This window comes from Euleptes europaea, chromosome 1, assembly GCF_029931775.1.
Source record: "Euleptes europaea isolate rEulEur1 chromosome 1, rEulEur1.hap1, whole genome shotgun sequence".
NCBI lineage: Eukaryota > Metazoa > Chordata > Lepidosauria > Squamata > Sphaerodactylidae > Euleptes > Euleptes europaea.
In genome coordinates this window covers 43,778,455-43,797,134 of record NC_079312.1, presented here as the reverse complement: position 1 = coordinate 43,797,134, position 18,680 = coordinate 43,778,455, and the positions used below count along the sequence as shown (strand labels likewise).

At 45.3% G+C, this 18,680-nt stretch overlaps 1 protein-coding gene across 1 annotated transcript in view; it reads left to right on the top strand.

Annotated features, from left to right (window-relative positions):
- Window positions 1-581: 581 nt before the first annotated feature.
- The window catches only part of PDZRN3 (PDZ domain containing ring finger 3), a 235,930-nt gene continuing 217,831 nt past the window's right edge, over window positions 582-18,680 (top strand). Inside the window, exons 1-2 of the mRNA XM_056858942.1 lie at window positions 582-1,334; window positions 15,082-15,168. Coding sequence (XP_056714920.1) covers window positions 582-1,334; window positions 15,082-15,168 — 840 coding nt within the window. The remainder of the gene's footprint in view (window positions 1,335-15,081; window positions 15,169-18,680) is intronic.

Sequence of the window (18,680 nt, the reverse complement as noted above, 5' to 3'; positions counted from 1 at the left end):
TAATCCATCCAGTAAGCCTTACAGATGACGATGATCCATATGAATAAACAGCATTCTCAGTCGCACCGAAGGAAAAAGAGTGGTTTACAAAAACAGGAAAAAAAAGTTAAATCATGCCAAAGAAGGCGAGAGCGAGGAGGGGTTTTGGGGAAGGGCGGCCGTGCGGAGAGGAGGGACGGAAGGGGGCCGGCGAGAAAGCGGGGCGAGGGGGAAAGTCTGCGCTTCAACTCGAGTCAATGCGGTAGAGGATTCCTTCCCCAGCATTTGCAGGGAAGTCGGAGGCAATTAGTTCAGTCAGTAGACAGCCTGCAGCCAGCCAGTCTGGGCTGTTCCCAATGACTCGCGGGGCATCCGAAAAGGAGAGCGGTTGCAACAGTTCCCCATGATCGCCGCAGTTTGGGCTTCTTCTGAGCACAGATCGTTTTTGCATCTTGGGAGGGCGTGCAGTTTTGTGTGATTTTTTTTTTTGTGCGGGGGGGTCGCTTAAATTTTGCTTCGGGGGACTGGAGTTGTTTTTTTGTTTTGTGCATTTTCTTTTTCGCTTTGCATTCGTCCCCCCTTCGCGGGCAGGCGGGCGCGCCATGGGCTTCGAGCTGGACCGCTTCGACGGGGAGGTGGACCCCGACCTCAAGTGCAACCTGTGCGACCAAGTGCTGGAGGACCCGCTCACCACCCCGTGCGGCCACGTGTTCTGCGCCGGCTGCGTCCTGCCCTGGGTGGTGCAGCGGGGCAGCTGCCCGGCCCAGTGCCGCCGCCTCTCGGCCAAGGAGCTCAACCACGTCCTGCCCCTCAAGCGCCTCATCCTCAAGCTGGACATCCGCTGCGCCCACCGCCCGCGGGGCTGCGGGGCCGTGGTGCCGCTGCAGCGCCTGGCCGACCACCACGAGGCCTGCGGCTACGCGCCGGCCCGCTGCCCCCACGACGGCTGCGGCCAGCTGCTCGACCGCCGCGACCTGGAGGCGCACGTGCGCGACGCCTGCGCCGCCCGCCCGGCCGGCCTCTGCGAGCGCGGCTGCGGCCTGCCGCTCACCCACGGCCAGCGCCACGCCGCCGACCCCCACGCCGCCGCCCCCCACGGCCACGGCTGCCTGCAGGCGCTGCGGGACCAGGGCGCCGCCCTGCGCGCCCAGCTGGCCGCCCTGCAGAAGCGGCTCAAGAGCGAGGCGCTGCGGGCCGCCGGGCGCGAGAAGGCGCTCCTCGCCCGCCTCGCCGCCGCCCAGCTCGAGCTGCAGACCGCCGCGCTGCGCTACCAGCACAAGTTCACCCGCTACAGCGCCCGCCTCGACGCCCTCGCGCGGCGCCTCCGCGCCCCCACGCCCACGGCGCCCGGCAAGGTGAACGGCGGCGGGGGGAGCGGGGGGAGGAGAAGGGCAGCCCCCTCCCCGCGCGCGCTCCCTCCCTCCCCTCGACCCACGCGCCCCGGCCCCGGCCCTCGGTTGGGTTTAGGAGGGAGTCGCGCGCCCCGTTGAGGATGGCGCCTCTGCCAGCATCCTCCCTCGGAGGGAGGGGACAAGGGAGGGACGGAGGGGACCGCTTTCCCTGCAGGCTTGTGACAGTACAGAGGAAACCTCTCTCTCGCTTTCCCTTTCTTTCTCTCTCTCTCTTTCTTTCTCTCTTTCTTTCTCTCTTTCTTTCCCTCTCTTTCCCTCCCTCCCTCTCTTTCTTTCCCTTTCTTTCCTTCTTTCTTTCTTTCTTTCTTTCTTTCTTTCTTTCTTTCTTTCTTTCTTTCTTTCTTTCTCTTTCCCTCTCTTTCCCTCCCTCTCTTTCTCTCTCTCTTTCCCTTTCTTTCTCTCTTTCTTTCTCTCTCTCTTACTTTCCCTCTCTTTCCCTCCCTTTCTCTCTTTCTTTCCCTTTCTTTCCCTCTCTTTCTTTCTTTCTCTCTTTCTTTCTTTCTTTCTTTCTCTTTCTCTCTTTCTTTCTTTCCCACTCTCTTTCCCGCTCTCTCTTTCCATCTCTCTTTCCCTCTCTTTCTTTTCTTTCTTTCTCTCTCTCTTTCTCTCCCTCTCTTTCTTTCTTTCTTTCTTTCTTTCTTTCTTTCTTTCTTTCTTTCTTTCTTTCTTTCTTTCTTTCTTTCCCTCTCTCTTTCCCCCTTTCTGTTACTTTCTCTCTCTCTCTCTCTCTCTCCTTCTTCTTTCTCTCTTTCCCTCTCCCCCTTCTTTCCTTCCCTCCCTCTCTCCCTTCCCCTCCCTTCCTTTCCTTCCCTCTCTCCCTTCCTTCCCTCTCTCTCCCCCTTTCTCCCTTCCTTCCCTCTCTTTGGCTCACTTCTTTGGATACCTCCCCCACTCTTCTGTGGCCCATCCCTACAGGACAAACTCTTCCCTTTGGAATTTAAACCACCCCGCTCCCCAACCGTTTCACTCCTTCACATTGAGCATAAGCCGCAGATTTGGGACAGATGCTTAAGTGAGAGGAAATATCCCTTTGGAACAACAACAAAAAAAGCAGCCCCCCCCCCCCATCCAAGTGCCAGACGTTTGGCATCCTCTGGTGAAAGTCTGTGTGTGTATAGTGAAGGCTCGGGGAGGGTGCTTGAAATCAAGTGGAATTAAGGCTGTCTTTGGGGTAGGGAGCGAGATGTTTGGTTGTCCTGGTAGTCTCCTAAGTGGTCAAGCCCTCCTCTTCCTCCTTCTCCTTTTTGTCTCCTTCCAAACTTATTTTCTCCCCCTCCCCACTGCCCTGCTCTCTCTCTACCCGCCCCTTGCTTACAGACATGTCTGTCAGCTGCTGCTTCAGCCAGCTGGAGGGCTCTGCATGAAGGGCAAATATTTACAGCTAAGCTGCTCACAACTAACTTGGGAGAAATAGGACCTGCCTTGGAAAGGAGGAGTGCAGTAAGGGGAGGAGGAGAGGGAGAAGAATCAAAACATAAGATAACTTGCACCAAATTGCCATGCATTAGATTTTTGGCATTAGATTTCTTTTAAAACCCAAATTATTCCCATACCATCAAAGGCAAATCGTTGTAGTGTTTTGTTCTAACATGAATTCTTTATGGAAATCTTGTAAAATGCAGTCCACTTTCTCCTCAGTTATAACTATTTGATGGACATAGGGCTGGATTTGGTCAGAGGGAGAATAATGTGATCCATTGTACTGAATTACATAGTTGAGCATTTGGATAAGCACTGAAGGGCTTATTTTATTGCTTTAAAAGATTGAGCATCAGATTTATTTGTGATTAGTTCATGATGGCTTTGGTATGCTAGTGTACTCCGGAATATCCTCTGGATAATTCTTGGACGGCTATAACTGTAGAGTCTGAATTACAGATGGTGGTTTCTTTTATGGAAGAACCCAGGTCACAAGTCTTTTCTCCACTTTTTTCTCCAAAAGTACGGACTTGGATATACAATGAATAGGATTTTCAGGATTCCCAGCTGATATTGAGCCATTAGGAAACAGCAATTATTAAATAGGATCACTTAGTGCTGTGATCCTTGTCCTGGGCGCTTTCCAAACTGGGCTATTCAGTAACCATAAATCATCTATAGTGGGCTGAACAGGATCAGCCATAGAGCATGCATGCAAACATGGAATCTGTCCTCTAAAATCTACAATGACTTCATTGATCTAGAAAGCACAGAGGCAGACCATCGTTCATTGTTGTGTACTTGGAAGATCCCTGCTTAGACCCACCCCTCTTTAGGCAGACAGAAGAAGAGTTGGTTTTTATATAACGACTTTCTCTACCACTTATTGCAGAATCAAACCAGCTTACAATCACCTTCCCTCCCCCTCCCCACAACAGACACCCTGTGGGTAGGTAGGGCTGAGAGAGCTCTAAGAGACCTGAGACTAGCCCAAGGTCACCCAGCTGGCTTCATGTGGAGGAGTGGGGAAACCAACCTGGTTCACCAGATTAGCGTCTGCCGCTCATGGGGAGGAGTGGGGAATCGAACCCGGTTCTCCAGATCAAGAGTCCACCGCTCCAAACGACCGCTCTTAACCACTACACCATGCTGGTGTAGCCCTTCTTTTTCTTTTAAAAACCTCTGGATCAAGAAATTGGACAACTTCCTGTACTCATACACAATACTTCTTACAGTTAAGAAGCATTAATGATAACTAGCCTTAAATATGTTATAATGCCCTTAAAACGTTGTGTCATTGGGTAAGATGTGATGCCTTCTCGGAGTAATTTTTGGCTGGCAGAAGAGACGATGGGAGTTTGGGCAAAAGCCAATTCTTGCTGTGTTGCCTCCCACCGTTTCATCCAACCGGAGGATTGCTCAAATAATGGTTTTAAACAAACCCCATGGCTCACTCTCACTTTACTAACAGCACTCTCAAAAACTCTTGCTCCATAAGAACTACCTGTTTGTTGTCAGTTCAAAACCTACTTTGGGGGCCTGGATGGTCACCCACTCTCCTTCCCCTTTTCAGTGGCCCTTCAATAACACTCATCTGAACAGGGGCCTACGTTTCCACGATTCAGCTTAGAAGGACCAACTTTGCCTTTCTAAGGTTCTGCAGGAAATTTCTCCCTCTGTATTCTGTAAGTTCAGTTGTGTAGTTCCTGCTCTTTGTCATCTTTCCTGGCTCTTCTCACTCTGTCAGTGATGCTGATATGTTAGTCCACTCCCACCTTCTACCCCCCCCCCGCCATAGTCTTTCTGCATATTGTTGCACCGCTACTAAAATCTTTTAGACTGTCCTGTTGCAACTGAAGTGTGAAACCAAGCACTTCAATGAATATGGGGTTAGGGTAGCACCACTAACTTTGAAGGCTGTGTAAATGTCTTGTGTGCCAGTGCTTAGATTCAGTGTTAGCCCTCACCATAAGAATACCTCTCATGTAATATTGTATGGGTCAGAAGCTACAGAGATTGTTCAAATTGAGTTCCAGCCAAATTCTGCCCTAGTCTTTCGTAGCCAGACTCTAGCAGTTTCACTTGGAGTGGCACACATTACTGCTTACACAACTGTAGATGGAGCTGAGGTGTATGGAGGTGCTGATTTTTCATGTTGGAGTGAAACATTATCAGTGCATTCCTGAGCCTCTGGTGGCCGGGGGCAGCATGGAGGAGGCGCCGCTGCACCACCTCCAAACCAGTTTCACAGCCGCCGAAAACCTTTAAAAAGCCTTTTACAGGCTTTTAAAAGTTTAAATGGGGCTTTTCGCCCTATAGAGAACGGTGAGGTTGCGCCTTATAAAAAGCAGGTGCAGTAACGCCGTTCTTGGCGCCGGCGTTACGGGGTAAATGGGGACAGGCGGCTGCCTCTAGGCAGCCCCACCTTCTGAAATGCCCAGGGAACGCCTCCAGGGATGCCGGAATGGCCCCCGGAATGCCGGAGTGGTTTCTTTATGCCGGTGGGACGCCGGCGGAAGGCCCTGTCAGCGTCCCGGGGTGGCGCTGCCCAGTGCGAGGAGACCACCGTCCGGCCTGCCCCGCCAGCGTTGGGCTCATGGCAGATTAAGTAGCCCGGATGCCGGCATGGAGGGCCCTAACACTGGTGCAGCCCCTTCCTGGCCTCCTGAAGACTTTTGTCCTCAGAAGTCAGGAATGCGCTGTATATTTTCCACCTGAATTTCCATTCCTTCCCCAAACGATCCCCATGTCCGGATGCATGCAAGAGACAGTGCCTGAAAGTCCCTTAGTATATGTAATATTTGAAATTTTTGAAGTTCAGTTCAGGAATTCACAGTTGTTAGGGAAGCAAGTTATGTGTATCTCCCAGCATGTTTTTTTGTGAGTGTCCAGACATGGAATGATCTCATCACTGGGCTATGTAATGTCTGAACCAGTGTTGGGTGTCCATAGCTGTCCTACAGCATTATTATATTACTCCCCTAAATGCTTTAGTTGTTGCTATTAAAAAGAATCCCTGATAGTGTCCACAGTATGTGGTGTGTACAGCAATGTTTTTATCAGATTTATGGACACAGCTGGTTAACATGACTGTTTGTGTTCAGCCTGTCCACAAAAAGGTTGTTATTCAGTTTGTAGAAAAAAGGGAGCGTGTAATCTGCAGAAAGCCAAAAGGTGTCATGTCACCACAAAACTGTGGTGTAGCGCTCAATCAATTACATGTCTTTCATAGATTTTTGGGCAACTTTCCAACATTAACAGTTTCAGCCTGGCCAGTGCCAAAAGGACGTGCAATTAGAAAACATACGATTTTGTATTCTAGAGGACTGCAAAGGAAGATCATGTCATTATAGGCATCGTTCTTCCGCGTGGCTCACTGCATTGGTTTGGGGGCTGGATGGCTTGCTTCCAGAATTTTGATCCTGGGATTATTTAATCAGACAATGATGTCAACGTAGTTATGTACAGCAAACAGCAGAAGATATACGCAAGTGGTAGGGTACACACACTAGGCTCAAGAACTTTAGATCCCAAAATATTCAGATTGGGTATAGTGCATAATGTGAAGCAGCATTGTTCCGTTTCCCCACCATTCTTTGTTCCTTGTCGATATGTGATCACCTGGGTTATCTTTTATTGCGATTATGGCTCTTCCTATTTCAAAAATGTTATGGTAAGCTGGAGTTGCTCAGTCAGTATCAAAAATATCATTTGCATAATTGATCCATACAATATTATTAATGTGTAAGATCTTGGGTATACCCCCCTTTTGAGGTGGAGTATGGGATATCCAAGATGCTCAGAGCTTTAGATAAAGAGGGTTCTATTTACCTGTATGTTATAGGACTATTTGGGAAGAGCCCCGTGGCGCAGAGTGGTAAGCTGCAGTACTGCAGTCCAAGCTCTGCTCACGACCTGAGTTTGATCCTGACGGAAGTCGGTTTCAGGTAGCCGGCTCAAGGTTGACTCAGCCTTCCATCCTTCCAAGATCGGTAAAATGAGTACCCAACTTCCTGGGGGTAAAGGGAAGATGACTGGGGAAGGCACTGGCAAACCACCCCGTAAACAAAGTCTGCCCAGTAAACGTCGGGATGTGACGTCACCCCATGGGTCGGGAATGACCCAGTGCTTGCATAGAGGACCTTTACCTTTTATAGGACTATTTAGAGGCACATGGTTAATTTATAACTAGGATTTGGGGGAGAAGGTTCTATAGATACATGACCATGGTCAGTGTTGTATGACCTGGAAAAAAAGACACACACTTCCAGATGGACGTGAAGACACTCTGCATAAAGTGAGACATGGAAATTCTTGAAGCAGACAGGTAAAAAGAAACTTCTATTCAACATCTGTATGAAAATGGTTACTCTTAGTCAACCTGCTAATAAGCATCTGAATGGAACGGTTTCCCAAAGCTCAGTGTTAAATTGATTCTTGGGCACAACTGCACATTAAATGGGAAGTCTGTGATTGGTTATTTTTATTTTAAATCAACCCACAGGTGGCTCCCAATTTCATTGGAACAGTAGCACTGAAGGTGGGAGAAGTTGAATCCTTTCCTTCTGTACCATTTTAAACCACTCTTCCCAAATTCTGCTGTTTTTCCCATGGAAGCAAAATTCTTCTGTGGAACTAATGGCAGCATTGTGTATGTATGTGTGTGTATAGATATAGTTTGAAAGTAAAAACAAACATAAATAAAAAGAGTCAATCATAGAATGCCCATCTTACATACACTTTGGCTCTAAGATAATAGAATAGGGGCATTAGGGCTTAAGTGATAGTTTTTATAAACAAAAAACACCCTATTTTGCTTCAATTTATAATGTCTTTTGAAAGCTAGATGCCTGTACCCTTGATACTGTGAACATCTGTAGTTTCTGCTTGCAGCTCCCATGGCTTGCTGCTCAAGGCAAGGGGAGCAAGGTCATTCCACTGTGCTCCATGGCAGCTGCAATCCTAGTATTTAAAAAGTGTCTTTCAACTTCTGATTGACTCTGATTAGGTGGTTTTGTAATACCTAAAACAAGCTTGTGATGCCATCAGCTTGTCATTATGTCATATCTAGGGCACATCACATTGCTGAGGCCCACAACAGAGCAAATGTGCACCTGTGCTGGCATAAGATTCCTTGTTTATCCTGCACTGCTAGTGCCATAGTACAAGTGAAAATGTTGTGCTGGCTTTGCAGTCATTGTGTTTCCTCCTGGCTGGTGATGCAGTCTCACAGCATTGAGGCACAGGTGCTAATTAGCCGCAAGTGAATGCCATCTGTTTCCAGTACCACCCCCAGTATTCTGCTTCCCCCCCCTTATTATAGTGATATAATTTCCAGATACTGCTTTTGAAAGTGTCTTCGGTGGAACAAAGTCCAGTAGCACCTTAAAGACTAACAAAATTTCTGGCAGGTTCATAGAATCATAGAATCGGAAGGGACCACCAGGGTCATCTAGTCCAACCCCATGCACAATGCAGGAACCCCACAACTACCTCCTCCAAACACCCCAGTGACCCCCACTCCATGCCCAGAAGATGGCGAAGATGGCCTCCCTCTCATGAACTGCCCAAGGTCATAGAATCAAGCATAGCTTATAAGCTTTTGTGAGCAATAGCTCACTTCTTCAGACTGTGGCTTACAAAATCTCATACCCTGCCAGAATTTTGTCAGTCTTTAAGGTGCTACTGGACTCTTGCTCTTTTCTACTGCTATTGACAGACTAACACGACTACCCATCATGATCTGTCTTCAGTGGAATGAGATAGCTTTGGTGGATGCATTTCCTGGCAGCCATGAACAACTGGTAAGAAGAATATGGTACAAGGTGGTTAGAACACTTTGCATGAATTCTTTGGTTAAGACCTACCGCTCCAAATAATTTTCAGCTGTGTTATCTAGGAATGGGCAATAGGCTAGTAGCTCCAAACCAACAAGGGTAACATGTCCCCATAATTTACCTTTAACACAAGGTTAACTTTGTGGTTTAGCCATTGATCTGAAAACTTTGTACGTGGTTTTGTTTTTTCATCATTGATACTGTTGGCTTCTTGGTCAATCGTCCACTATAGCCTGGGAAGATATTAAAATATCTACTATGTATGTACATAGATTGGAGTGGGATCAGACCTACTAGAACTGTTTCCCACTGCCTGTGCACTCAACTGAACATCTGTGCAGAACCCTGTGTGCAATTGGAACTGATTTTTCCTAATCACGTGGAACATTTACCTTTTTCATGCATAGGACTCTGTGCAGACATTCCCCTGAATATGTGGACTTTGGAGATGGGACCTGCAGGTATGATCCTGCTCGATCTATGCAAGTACTCTATGCATTTTTGAACATCTGCACAGCCTCCAATAGGTTCAGTGTCAAGTCTTTTGAGAATCTTTGTACTACTCTGTTCTAATAAGTTTGGCTGAGAACTGAGTTTTTGCATTATTACCGGAGAACTGAGAACCTTTCAGTGCCTGGAATGAAATACAAGAGGTAGTTTAGGGCTCCAAAATACTCAGCTGGGAGGTGAAGCAATTTGCAGAATTATGTTTAAGAGCTTGATTGAGCTGTGGGAATATAGCATGCCAGACTTGTAGAATCAGATGATCTGAGCTGGGTGGGGCTAGCCAGGACATTTGCAAGACAATATTTCTTATTTTTAAAGTGGTTAGAATGATTGGCATAAAAGCAATTTATTTGGGACCAAGAGCAGTTGTTCCTGCGGCTAGATAGGAATTTCAAAAAGTGCAGTAGAAACATGTTGCTAGACCTTTGTGTTTTCATGTTTCAAGCATGTAGAACAATATTATCACCCTATTTTTCTCTGTAATTCTACTTGGTTAAAATATAAACAATTGATCAATTATATGAATCCATTACAAGCTAGCAGAATCCCCCCCCCCCCCAGAATTCTTGGGAACTTTATTGCAGAGAAAGTTTTATCAAACTTCACCAAAGTCTTGGACCGTTTTCCAAACCTTTTTTAAAACCCAACTACCGTAGTCAATGTATTTTGAAATCTCTCCCCCCCACAGACACACCCCAAGATCTTTCAAAAAGAAAACAGCCAAATTAATAGTAGTAATGGAGATCTTTTTTTAAAGCTTTAATTAGAGCGTCCATCTTGAGTGCAATCCAGTAATGGTGTCTTGATTGACCCAATTCTATTTTTATTCTTTTATAGAGTAGAGCTGAATAATAGAGAGGCTAGCTTTTGTGACAATAACATTCTTGTGTTTCCAATTTTGAACTTATTAGACCTTAAAAGTGGTCTCCCAGGATTGGAGGTTTTTTCCCTTGAAATATTATCTGATGTCTGGGCTTGGGGATTTCCGGGAAAACAGCTTTCATTCCCCCCCCCCCTTCATTGCTCCCCTTTCAGAAGAGCTGAATATTCACAAAGCCGGTTGATGCAAGTAGAATGTAAAAAAACTCAGTATCCCTTGAGACTGGATTTGGAAGTCTTCAGTACTATGGCTGAAAGAAATGAACACACATGTAGAAATGAAGCTTGTTGAAATCAGGGAGACTTACTTCTAAGTAAATATGTTTAAGTTGGGGCATAAGAATTGCACTTTGATTTGCCTCTAAGTAACATTTTGTTGTGCAACTGCTGTACAATTTGTAAGTTAATTGAGTCTCTAGAACTGTGTAATTTATAGTAGCCGATTTAAGCTCTGGGCTTTCTTTCAGAAGAGTGACAAGAAAATATATGACCAAGTCAGAATATACCAGATAGTAATAAAGGCTGACTGACATCTTCAAATTGACACACAGAAAAGAAAAAAACCAACAAGCTGTAAGCATCTGCATTGCAGTATTAGGCAGCAATTGCAATTTATGTCATTAAGTAGTTAATGAGAAACAGACGTGTAAAATAGCTTCCTCAAGTTTTTATGGGTGTTCATAACTTTTTCAACTTTTGGAGGTAACATACAAAAAGAAGAGTTTTACATGTAGCAATGGTTATGTTCAGAATTTGTTTATAATGGAATACTTTCCAGATCAAGGTATTGATTTATTAGTACAGTGTCACTTTACTAACACATCGCTGAAGTTGGAATTTTAATGTACTGTGAAGATCATCAGCATCCATACCTGTCGATGGCAAAAGCTATAAGTACCCACATATATTAAGCTACATTCAGACATCATCAACACACACCAGTTTGTGGTGATCATGAGCCAGGAAATCCTCACTCTTTCCTGTCTCTTCTCTTGTACTCAGAACCAAGAATGAGGACCTCCTGCAATGAAGGAAACCGCAGTTTGTTTGACATCCAGATCGACCACTTTTACACATTTCAGTTTGTTTCTTGTTTACAAATGTAACGTGGGATTCCCAATCAGGATTAAACCTGCTCTAAAACTGGTTTCTTTCAAACCATGAAGTCAAAAGCCAAATCACTTCTGGGCCCATTCCCATTGTAAACAAACCATTGTTTATTTGTTACGTTTGAATGCAGCCTATAGTGGAAATGCAGTATTGATGTCAAAAGGACATTATTTCAGATAAACCACATATAATTCCTGTCAGTATTTTATTTTGCCTTACTCCCTGTTTATTATTTTCATAAAGTGTGATGGAGAAAAAAGTACCCAGCCAATGTTTACTGTTGTTTTTAAATCATAAGTAGGTAACTTCCTCTTGCAGTTACTTGGATGATGTATTACTTCCTCCAGGTATCCAAATAGTTGAAGTTTACAAGCCATGTGTGACTTGTTCCAGAGCCTATTGAGTCAGGTGAGACTGTTTCCCATGATTTCAATAGGCTTTTTGATCAGGCTATGTATTCATTTAACCCAGGGGTGTCAAACGTTTGGCCCGAGGGCCGGATCCAGCCCCTTCAAAGCTGTTATCTGGCCCGCAAGCCAGCCGAGACAGCCACCTCCCCCAGTCCTGAACTAGGTTGGCAAGGCATGACCCGGCCCAACCAAGTGACATTTATGACATATCCGGCCGTTGGGCAACCCCGGTCCTTTCTTGAGGGGTAAAGGAACATAGACATAAAGACAGAAATGGAGATGGAAATGTATAAGGTGCTCTCAGGAGCAGAAAAGAAAGATTACTAGTTAATATAATACATTAGTCATGGCTTTATGCAGGTTATGATTTTCATCATTATTTAAGGCTAAACTGGAGCAAAACGAATGTGTGAGGAGAAATAATTCATGCAGGGAGATTAAAAAAAAGCCACGTGAAACAGGAACTGTGAAAGCCGTGGAACCAGATGTTTATGATAGAGTTGTGCCCCCTCCAAAGGAAGCTGATTTTTGATTGCATCCGTTTTTATTTTATGGAAAAACAAGGGGAGCCTCAGAATTTCTGGGCTGCCATGTGCTTATGTTACCTTTTCCAGAAGTACTGGCCTTAAATTCATTTTTTTCCATCTGTCTGCTTTGTTAACATAACTTTATTAAAGTCAGCGAAATTTTCTTTTACATGGAAGTAGAGGGACCCAGAAGTCAGTTGTCATATTTTCTGGCCATGTTTGTTGGAGATTAAAAAGTACTAGAAATCCTCCAGCTCTCAAGGGAAATAAAAACCCTGCCACTTAGTGAATTGGATCAATGGCTCATCGAGCAGGGTAATGTCAACCATGAAGGGTGCGTCTTGAACTCTGCTCTCTAGGGTCTCAAGTAGAAGTTGTTCCCAGCCCTGCTACCTGATACCCTATTAAGTGGAGATGGCAAGAGCTCAGACTTGAATCCTCATAACATGCAAAGCATGCATTCATCTTCTGAGCTATGGCCTCTTTTTTTGAACAGTGGGAAAGGATGTTTCATCGGCAGATGGCAATTCTATATTTAGGCACAAGCTCAGCAGCAGTAGCCATGGTCTCATTGTTATATGGCATGTATTATATACCGTTTTCTTAATTATATCAATAGGCAAGCATAAGTCTTTCCAACAGATTTTCTCGAAGATATATATTACATTTCTGTAACCACAAGACCTCCATAGACAAATGATATTTCATAGACCGGGGGCGAGAACAGGTTTCTCCTCATACATGGCCAACATATGTAGCGGGGTAGTGGTATAGTGGTTAACAGTGGTGGTTTGGAGCGGTGGACTCTAATCTGGAGAACCAGGTTGGTTTTCCCACTCCTACAAATGAAGGCAGCTGGATGACCTTGGACTAGTCACAGCTCTCTTAGAGCTCTCTCAGCCCCACCTACCTCACAGGGTGTCTGTTGTGGGGAAGGTGATTGTAAGCCGGGTTGATTCTCCCTTAAGTGGTAGAGAAAGTTGGCATATAAAAAACTGTTCTTCCTCTTCCTCCCCCTCTTCCTCCTCCTCCTATCCTAAACAGTTACATCATTCTAAGTCCATTGATTTAAGTGGTCTTAGAAGAGTGTAATTCTGTTTAGGATTGCATTTAGTGATGCTGGGCTAAACTGTGCGCACATTTATTTTATTTTCAGTGGTAATAATGTAATTGTTTGATCCACATACCATTTTAAAAAATCAGAAGAAGATTATGTGATGAAACTACTGCGAGTTGACATTTAAGTGTGATGAACAATTTTGGAATGATGTGTTGGGTTGCCAGCTCCAGATTGCGATATTCCTGGAGATCTGGGGGTGGAGCGGGAGAGGGGAAGATGCTCAGCAGGGATATGATGCTATAGAGTCCACAATCCAAAGCAGCCATTTTCTCCAGGGACACTGATCTTTGTTGTCTGGAGATTAGTTGTAACAAGTGGGGGCCCGCAAAAAACTTGTGAAAGCAGCTGTCCCATTTTGCCCCCCTTGCTTCCTCCCCTCACCCCACCCTTTCTCTGCAGGCTTCCCTCCCCAGCCCCGTTCTTGTCGACTTGCCTAGAGCAGTCCAGGCGGGCACGCCAAGCCTTCCCTCCCCCGGTGGATCCCGGAAGGCACGCCAAGGCTTCCCTCCCCTCTCTCTCTTTTCATCTTTCTCTCAGCAGCTTGTCCAGACTACTCCGGGCAGACGCATGGAGGCTTTCCTACTTCTCTCTCTTTCCCTCTCTCTCTTGGTGGCTCATCCAGACTGCTCTGGGCAGGTGTCCCGAGGGCTCCCCCCTCCTCCTCCCTTTCAGCAGCTTGCCTGGACTACTCCGGGCAGGTGTGTGAGGTCCCCACTGGAAACCTCCGAGGCCGCCACTGGGCACAGCGCAGCTCCCTGGTAGTGCTGCCACCTGAGATAAGTGCATTCTCTGTGCTTGCGCAGAGAACGCATTTTACTTTGGTGAAATAAACTGTTTTTTTATTAGTTCTCAGATCTTTTTGCAAACTTGGGGAGTACCCCAAGTTTGAAGAAACATCTGTTTGGCCTAAGCATGACCCTATCTGTGGATTTAAGTATCCACAGATAGGGAGCACAATTGGGAATTATATATATAGATTACTGGATCTCTCCAAACCCTACCTGTAGGTTGGCAACCCTAACATTGCAGTGATGTGAAATGAGATTGTGGCTTGCCACTTTCAAGCTTGGCCCACATTTCAAAGATATGCTAGGATTTCTTGAGGCCAGTTACTGTGCCAGAATTTTATGGAAATAGTTTGTATCAGTCAACTTTCAGTCTGGAAATGACTTAATATGAATATCTATCTTAACTGTTCCCAGCTTTTAAAAAAATGTCGTCTTTGGTACTTCCTGTGTGTAGTTGCTTTTCGTGGAAATCTTTCCTTTAGCATGCAGATCTTTAGCAAGGAGATTGCTGAAGAGAGGATGTAAACAGGGTGCCATTAAGCGGCAGAACTGTAACTGTTTCTGGAGGACCTGACCATGTTGTCTGTATTACTGCTAGAGCCTTTACCTGCTGTGTTTTGTTCCAGAGAGGTGGGCTGTGGTCATAATTTCATCAGAATTGCTACCAGGAAAGGTGGCGCAGGACAAAATACCACAGTGTTTCCTTAAGTAAAGTGCAGTGGTCACACACATAACTTCAGAAGTGCTCAGAAGACAATTTCTTCCACTGAGGCATGAACGAGATCAGCAGCTCTCATTACAAACTTGAATTTTATCCACCCAGGAGCAATAAGAATTTCAAGACGGTAAAAGCTAATGGCAGCTTTGCCTGAATATGAGCTGATCAGTTTGATCTGGTGCTACTTAAGGGTCTTGAAGTTTTCAGAAAACTTAATCCTCAAGAAATTTTCACTGCATCTGTGAGCAAAATACACGTGTGTGTCTTACTGTACTTACTGACAAAGCTGCTATCAGATATTAGTTTTCATTACTGAGCAAAACCTGTCCTAAATTTTCCAAAGGCTTTACAGTTGGCTTTCTTTGCTCATTTTAGGGTGAAGAAACTAAAGCCCTCACTCTTGTCCTTCATCGTGATTCTGGATCTCTTGGATTTAATATAATTGGTGGACGACCATGTATGGTATGTTAATCATTAAAGTATGTTTGTCTTTCCTATTAGTGACATCGTAAGAGGCATTGATTAGTGATTAGCTGAATGTTTTGCTTCACAGAAAATCCATACACAAATTACATGGACTATCTTCATTGAGCGAATGCCTCGTATTTTGAAGCACTAGGAAGTATGGGGATTCTTTGATACATTTGAAATAGGCAGACAGAACATCACTTCTTACAAGTTTTAACTTCTACTGGCAGTTCTGATAACCGTGCTCCTTCACAACGAGGTGATTATTCTACAGCAGCTAAAAGTAAACACCAATCAGCAGTCTGTTCTAACTTTCAGTCTTGGAAAATATATAAAATTCCTAAGCACTAGCATCAAATGTTTAGAAGTCAGCATTTGTTACAGTCCAGTCCTGCAGCGGGATGGGAAAATGTATATATTCTTAGCCACTGAAAGCAATTTTAGTTAGGAATATGGGGACCAGATACTTTGGATTTTTCTGTCTGTGCTTAACAAGATGGTAGACAGCATAATGTTTTAAGTTATGAGCTTTATTATTTCAACTGAGTACAATATGTAAATTTTGTTTAAATCAAAAATGGAAAAAAATGGCTTCATATTTATTGATTGGCTTCATTCTGTCTGAAAAAAATCAGCAGATTTCTAATGATAAGAAAGGAGAAGAGTTAATTTTGAAATAGTGGCTTTTTACATCGAAGAAGTGCACCAGTCTTGTTGGCTGCTGTACTTTAATTAAGTAATTTCCTTGTAATTAGCAACATTTTAATGGCATTGTGGTGGAATCTCTCAAACGCTGTTAAAATTCCCTGAAGATGATTGCTCAATGAACAAAAGAACCTTTGTCTCATTCGCCAGTATTTTTCCAGATGAGATTGGGGTGGGAAATCTTCACTGAAACACAAATGCATTCCTGTTGTTTTATGCTATACTCTTAGACAGTGTTACAGATTAGTCTGCTTGTGTACAACCTCATGAAAGTATGGATTGTTCACAATCTTTAGAAAATTAGCCATAATTAACAATAACTATGTGAAGCAAGCACAATTGCCATTCCCAGATGTTGAAAACATCTTGAATAAATCCTTTGTACCAAAAAAGGGGGGCTTAAATGTGCTAACACTGAAATAGTTAAGATTTGAGACCAGTAGAACCTTAGAGATTAACAAGATTTTCAGGGTATAAGCTTTCAAGGGTCCTGTTGCTACCAGACTCAAATCTAACTGTTCTACTGCAGACCAACAGAGCTATCCTCTGAATGCTGAAATAATTTGTTTATAGAGAAGTAGGGCTGAGCAGAATGTTATCCTGGTTCCCTGTTTGCCTCAAAGGTAGAAGTTCTAGGTGGCTGACTCAAAAAACTCTAGTCTTACCTTTCTTGAGACTATTAGCAACTCTTGGTGTGACTATTTATCCCTTCTGGGATTATTTCATTACCGTCTCCCACCTTATATTTCATATAATCATAGAATCACAGAGTTGGAAGGGGCCACACAGGCCATCTCGTCCAACTCCCTGCTTAATACAGTATCAGCCTAGAGCATCCCTGACAAGTGCTTGTCCAGCCTCTGCTTAAAGTCTGCCAGTGAGGGGAAGCTCCCTAGGTAGTTGATTCCACTGTCGAACAACTCTTACTGTAAAAAACCTTTTCCTAATATGCAGCCGGTACCTCTCCCCCCCAGGGTTCCCAACCAGTCAGGGGCCATGTACTGGACTTAATGCCATTCAGATTTGGCTGTGTTCTGGTGGCGCTGTCAAGTTGCAGCAAGTACTTATTATAAGAGTCACATGGATGTTGCTAACCAACCAGGAGTCACTCTAACAATTAAACATTTCTGTAGTTTCTCACTTCACTTCTCCTCCTGCCATCGTTTGCTCGAAGGGGAACTCCTTTCAATGCAGATAAAGATTTTCATTTATTGGGGAATCCATTCAGCTCAAACCTGTAAAGTCATCAAGTTTTGAAGCTACCCTGTAGCATTTATTCAAAGGGTTGAGACTGCAAGTGACTGTATCTGAAATTTTTGGAGGTGTTGGGCTGAGTTGTCTTCCCCATGGTTTTCTGATGGTAGGTGTCAGTAGCAAGGTATACATTCTGTTTCGACCTAAAAGAAAAATAGGCTGCTGCCACCTGAGCCTCTGGGATTCCCTTGTATCTTGTACTATGCCCTCTTTTCACCATTCCTCTTTTTTCTAGGTTTGCAGACTGTGGGTTGGGATGTTTGGGGCAGGTCATAAGCCAATTGCAGAGGGACCATCAGAGGAAGTATTCTGTTAGCGACCTGCTTTTTGGGCGGGTAGTCAGGCACTAGCTGATCTTCTCTCATTCTGTGAATGGGGCTACGAACTCAGCAGGTTTACAGTTTTAGGCCAGTGCCTTATAGAAAATAGGTAAGCCCTGTTGCCAGAGAAAAGAGCAAGGGTGACAGGATGAGGAAAGGGCATAGCACTCCTGCTGATGTTTTAAAGACACATTAGAACGGGTGGGGAACCTTTTTTCTGTTAAGGGCCATTTACATATTTATAACATCGTTCAGGGGCCATACCGGGCGTAGATCTCCTGGTGGGGTGGGAGGAGAAGCTAGGGTTGCCAGGTCCTCTTCACCAGGGTTGCCAGGTCCTCTTTAGGGGTGGAGCCTGAGGAGGGCGGGGTTTGGGGAGGAAGACTGCATAGCCATAGAGCCCAATGGCCGAAGTGGCCATTTTCTCCAGGGGAACTGATCTGTATTGGCTGGAGATCAGTTGTAATAGCAGGAGATCTCCAGCCACCACCTGGAGGTTGGCAACCCTAAGGGAAGCAGTGCAGAGAAGGCTTGGAGGGTGCCTCTATTCCCCAGGTCTTCCCCCTCCTCCCAGGTGGGAGGACAGCCAGCGGTGGGCCCAGGCAACCGAGGTGCCAGGGGGTCGCAGCTTGCAGCCTGCTGTCGATCTGCAGGGAAGGAAAGAAGGATGGAAAGAAGGAAAGAAAGGAAAGAAGGAAGGAAGGGAAGAAAGAAGGAAGCAAGGAAAGAAGGAAGGAAGCAGGGAAAGAAGGAAGGAAGAAAGGAAGGAGAGAAAAAAAGTAGAGAAAGACAGTGGGAAGAAAGAAAGAGACAGAAAAAGAGGAGAGAAAGAATAGGAGAGTGAGTGACAGAAAAAGGAAGAAAAGAAAGAAAAGCCTCTCTCTCTCTTTCTCTCTCTCTCTCTCTCACACACACACACACACACATAGCCGGCTCCACCTTCCCGCCTTGGGGGAAGCGTCTTTCTCCCTCCCCCCTTGCTGATTAACAGCTGACAGTCGGCGAGATGGGGTTTAAAGGGGCCGCAGCGTTCCTGCACGCTGCAACTTCAGGGAGGGCCCTGCTGCGCTGTGTTTCTCTGGCAGGGCCCTGGAGCTCCCGGGGGCCACCGAAAATGGCCTCAGGGGCGTAAACGGCCCGGGGGCCGGACGTTCCCCATCCCTGCATTAGAATGACAAATCAAGTTGGAGAAAAATTGTGAAAAACTGCCTTACACATTTCTCCAAC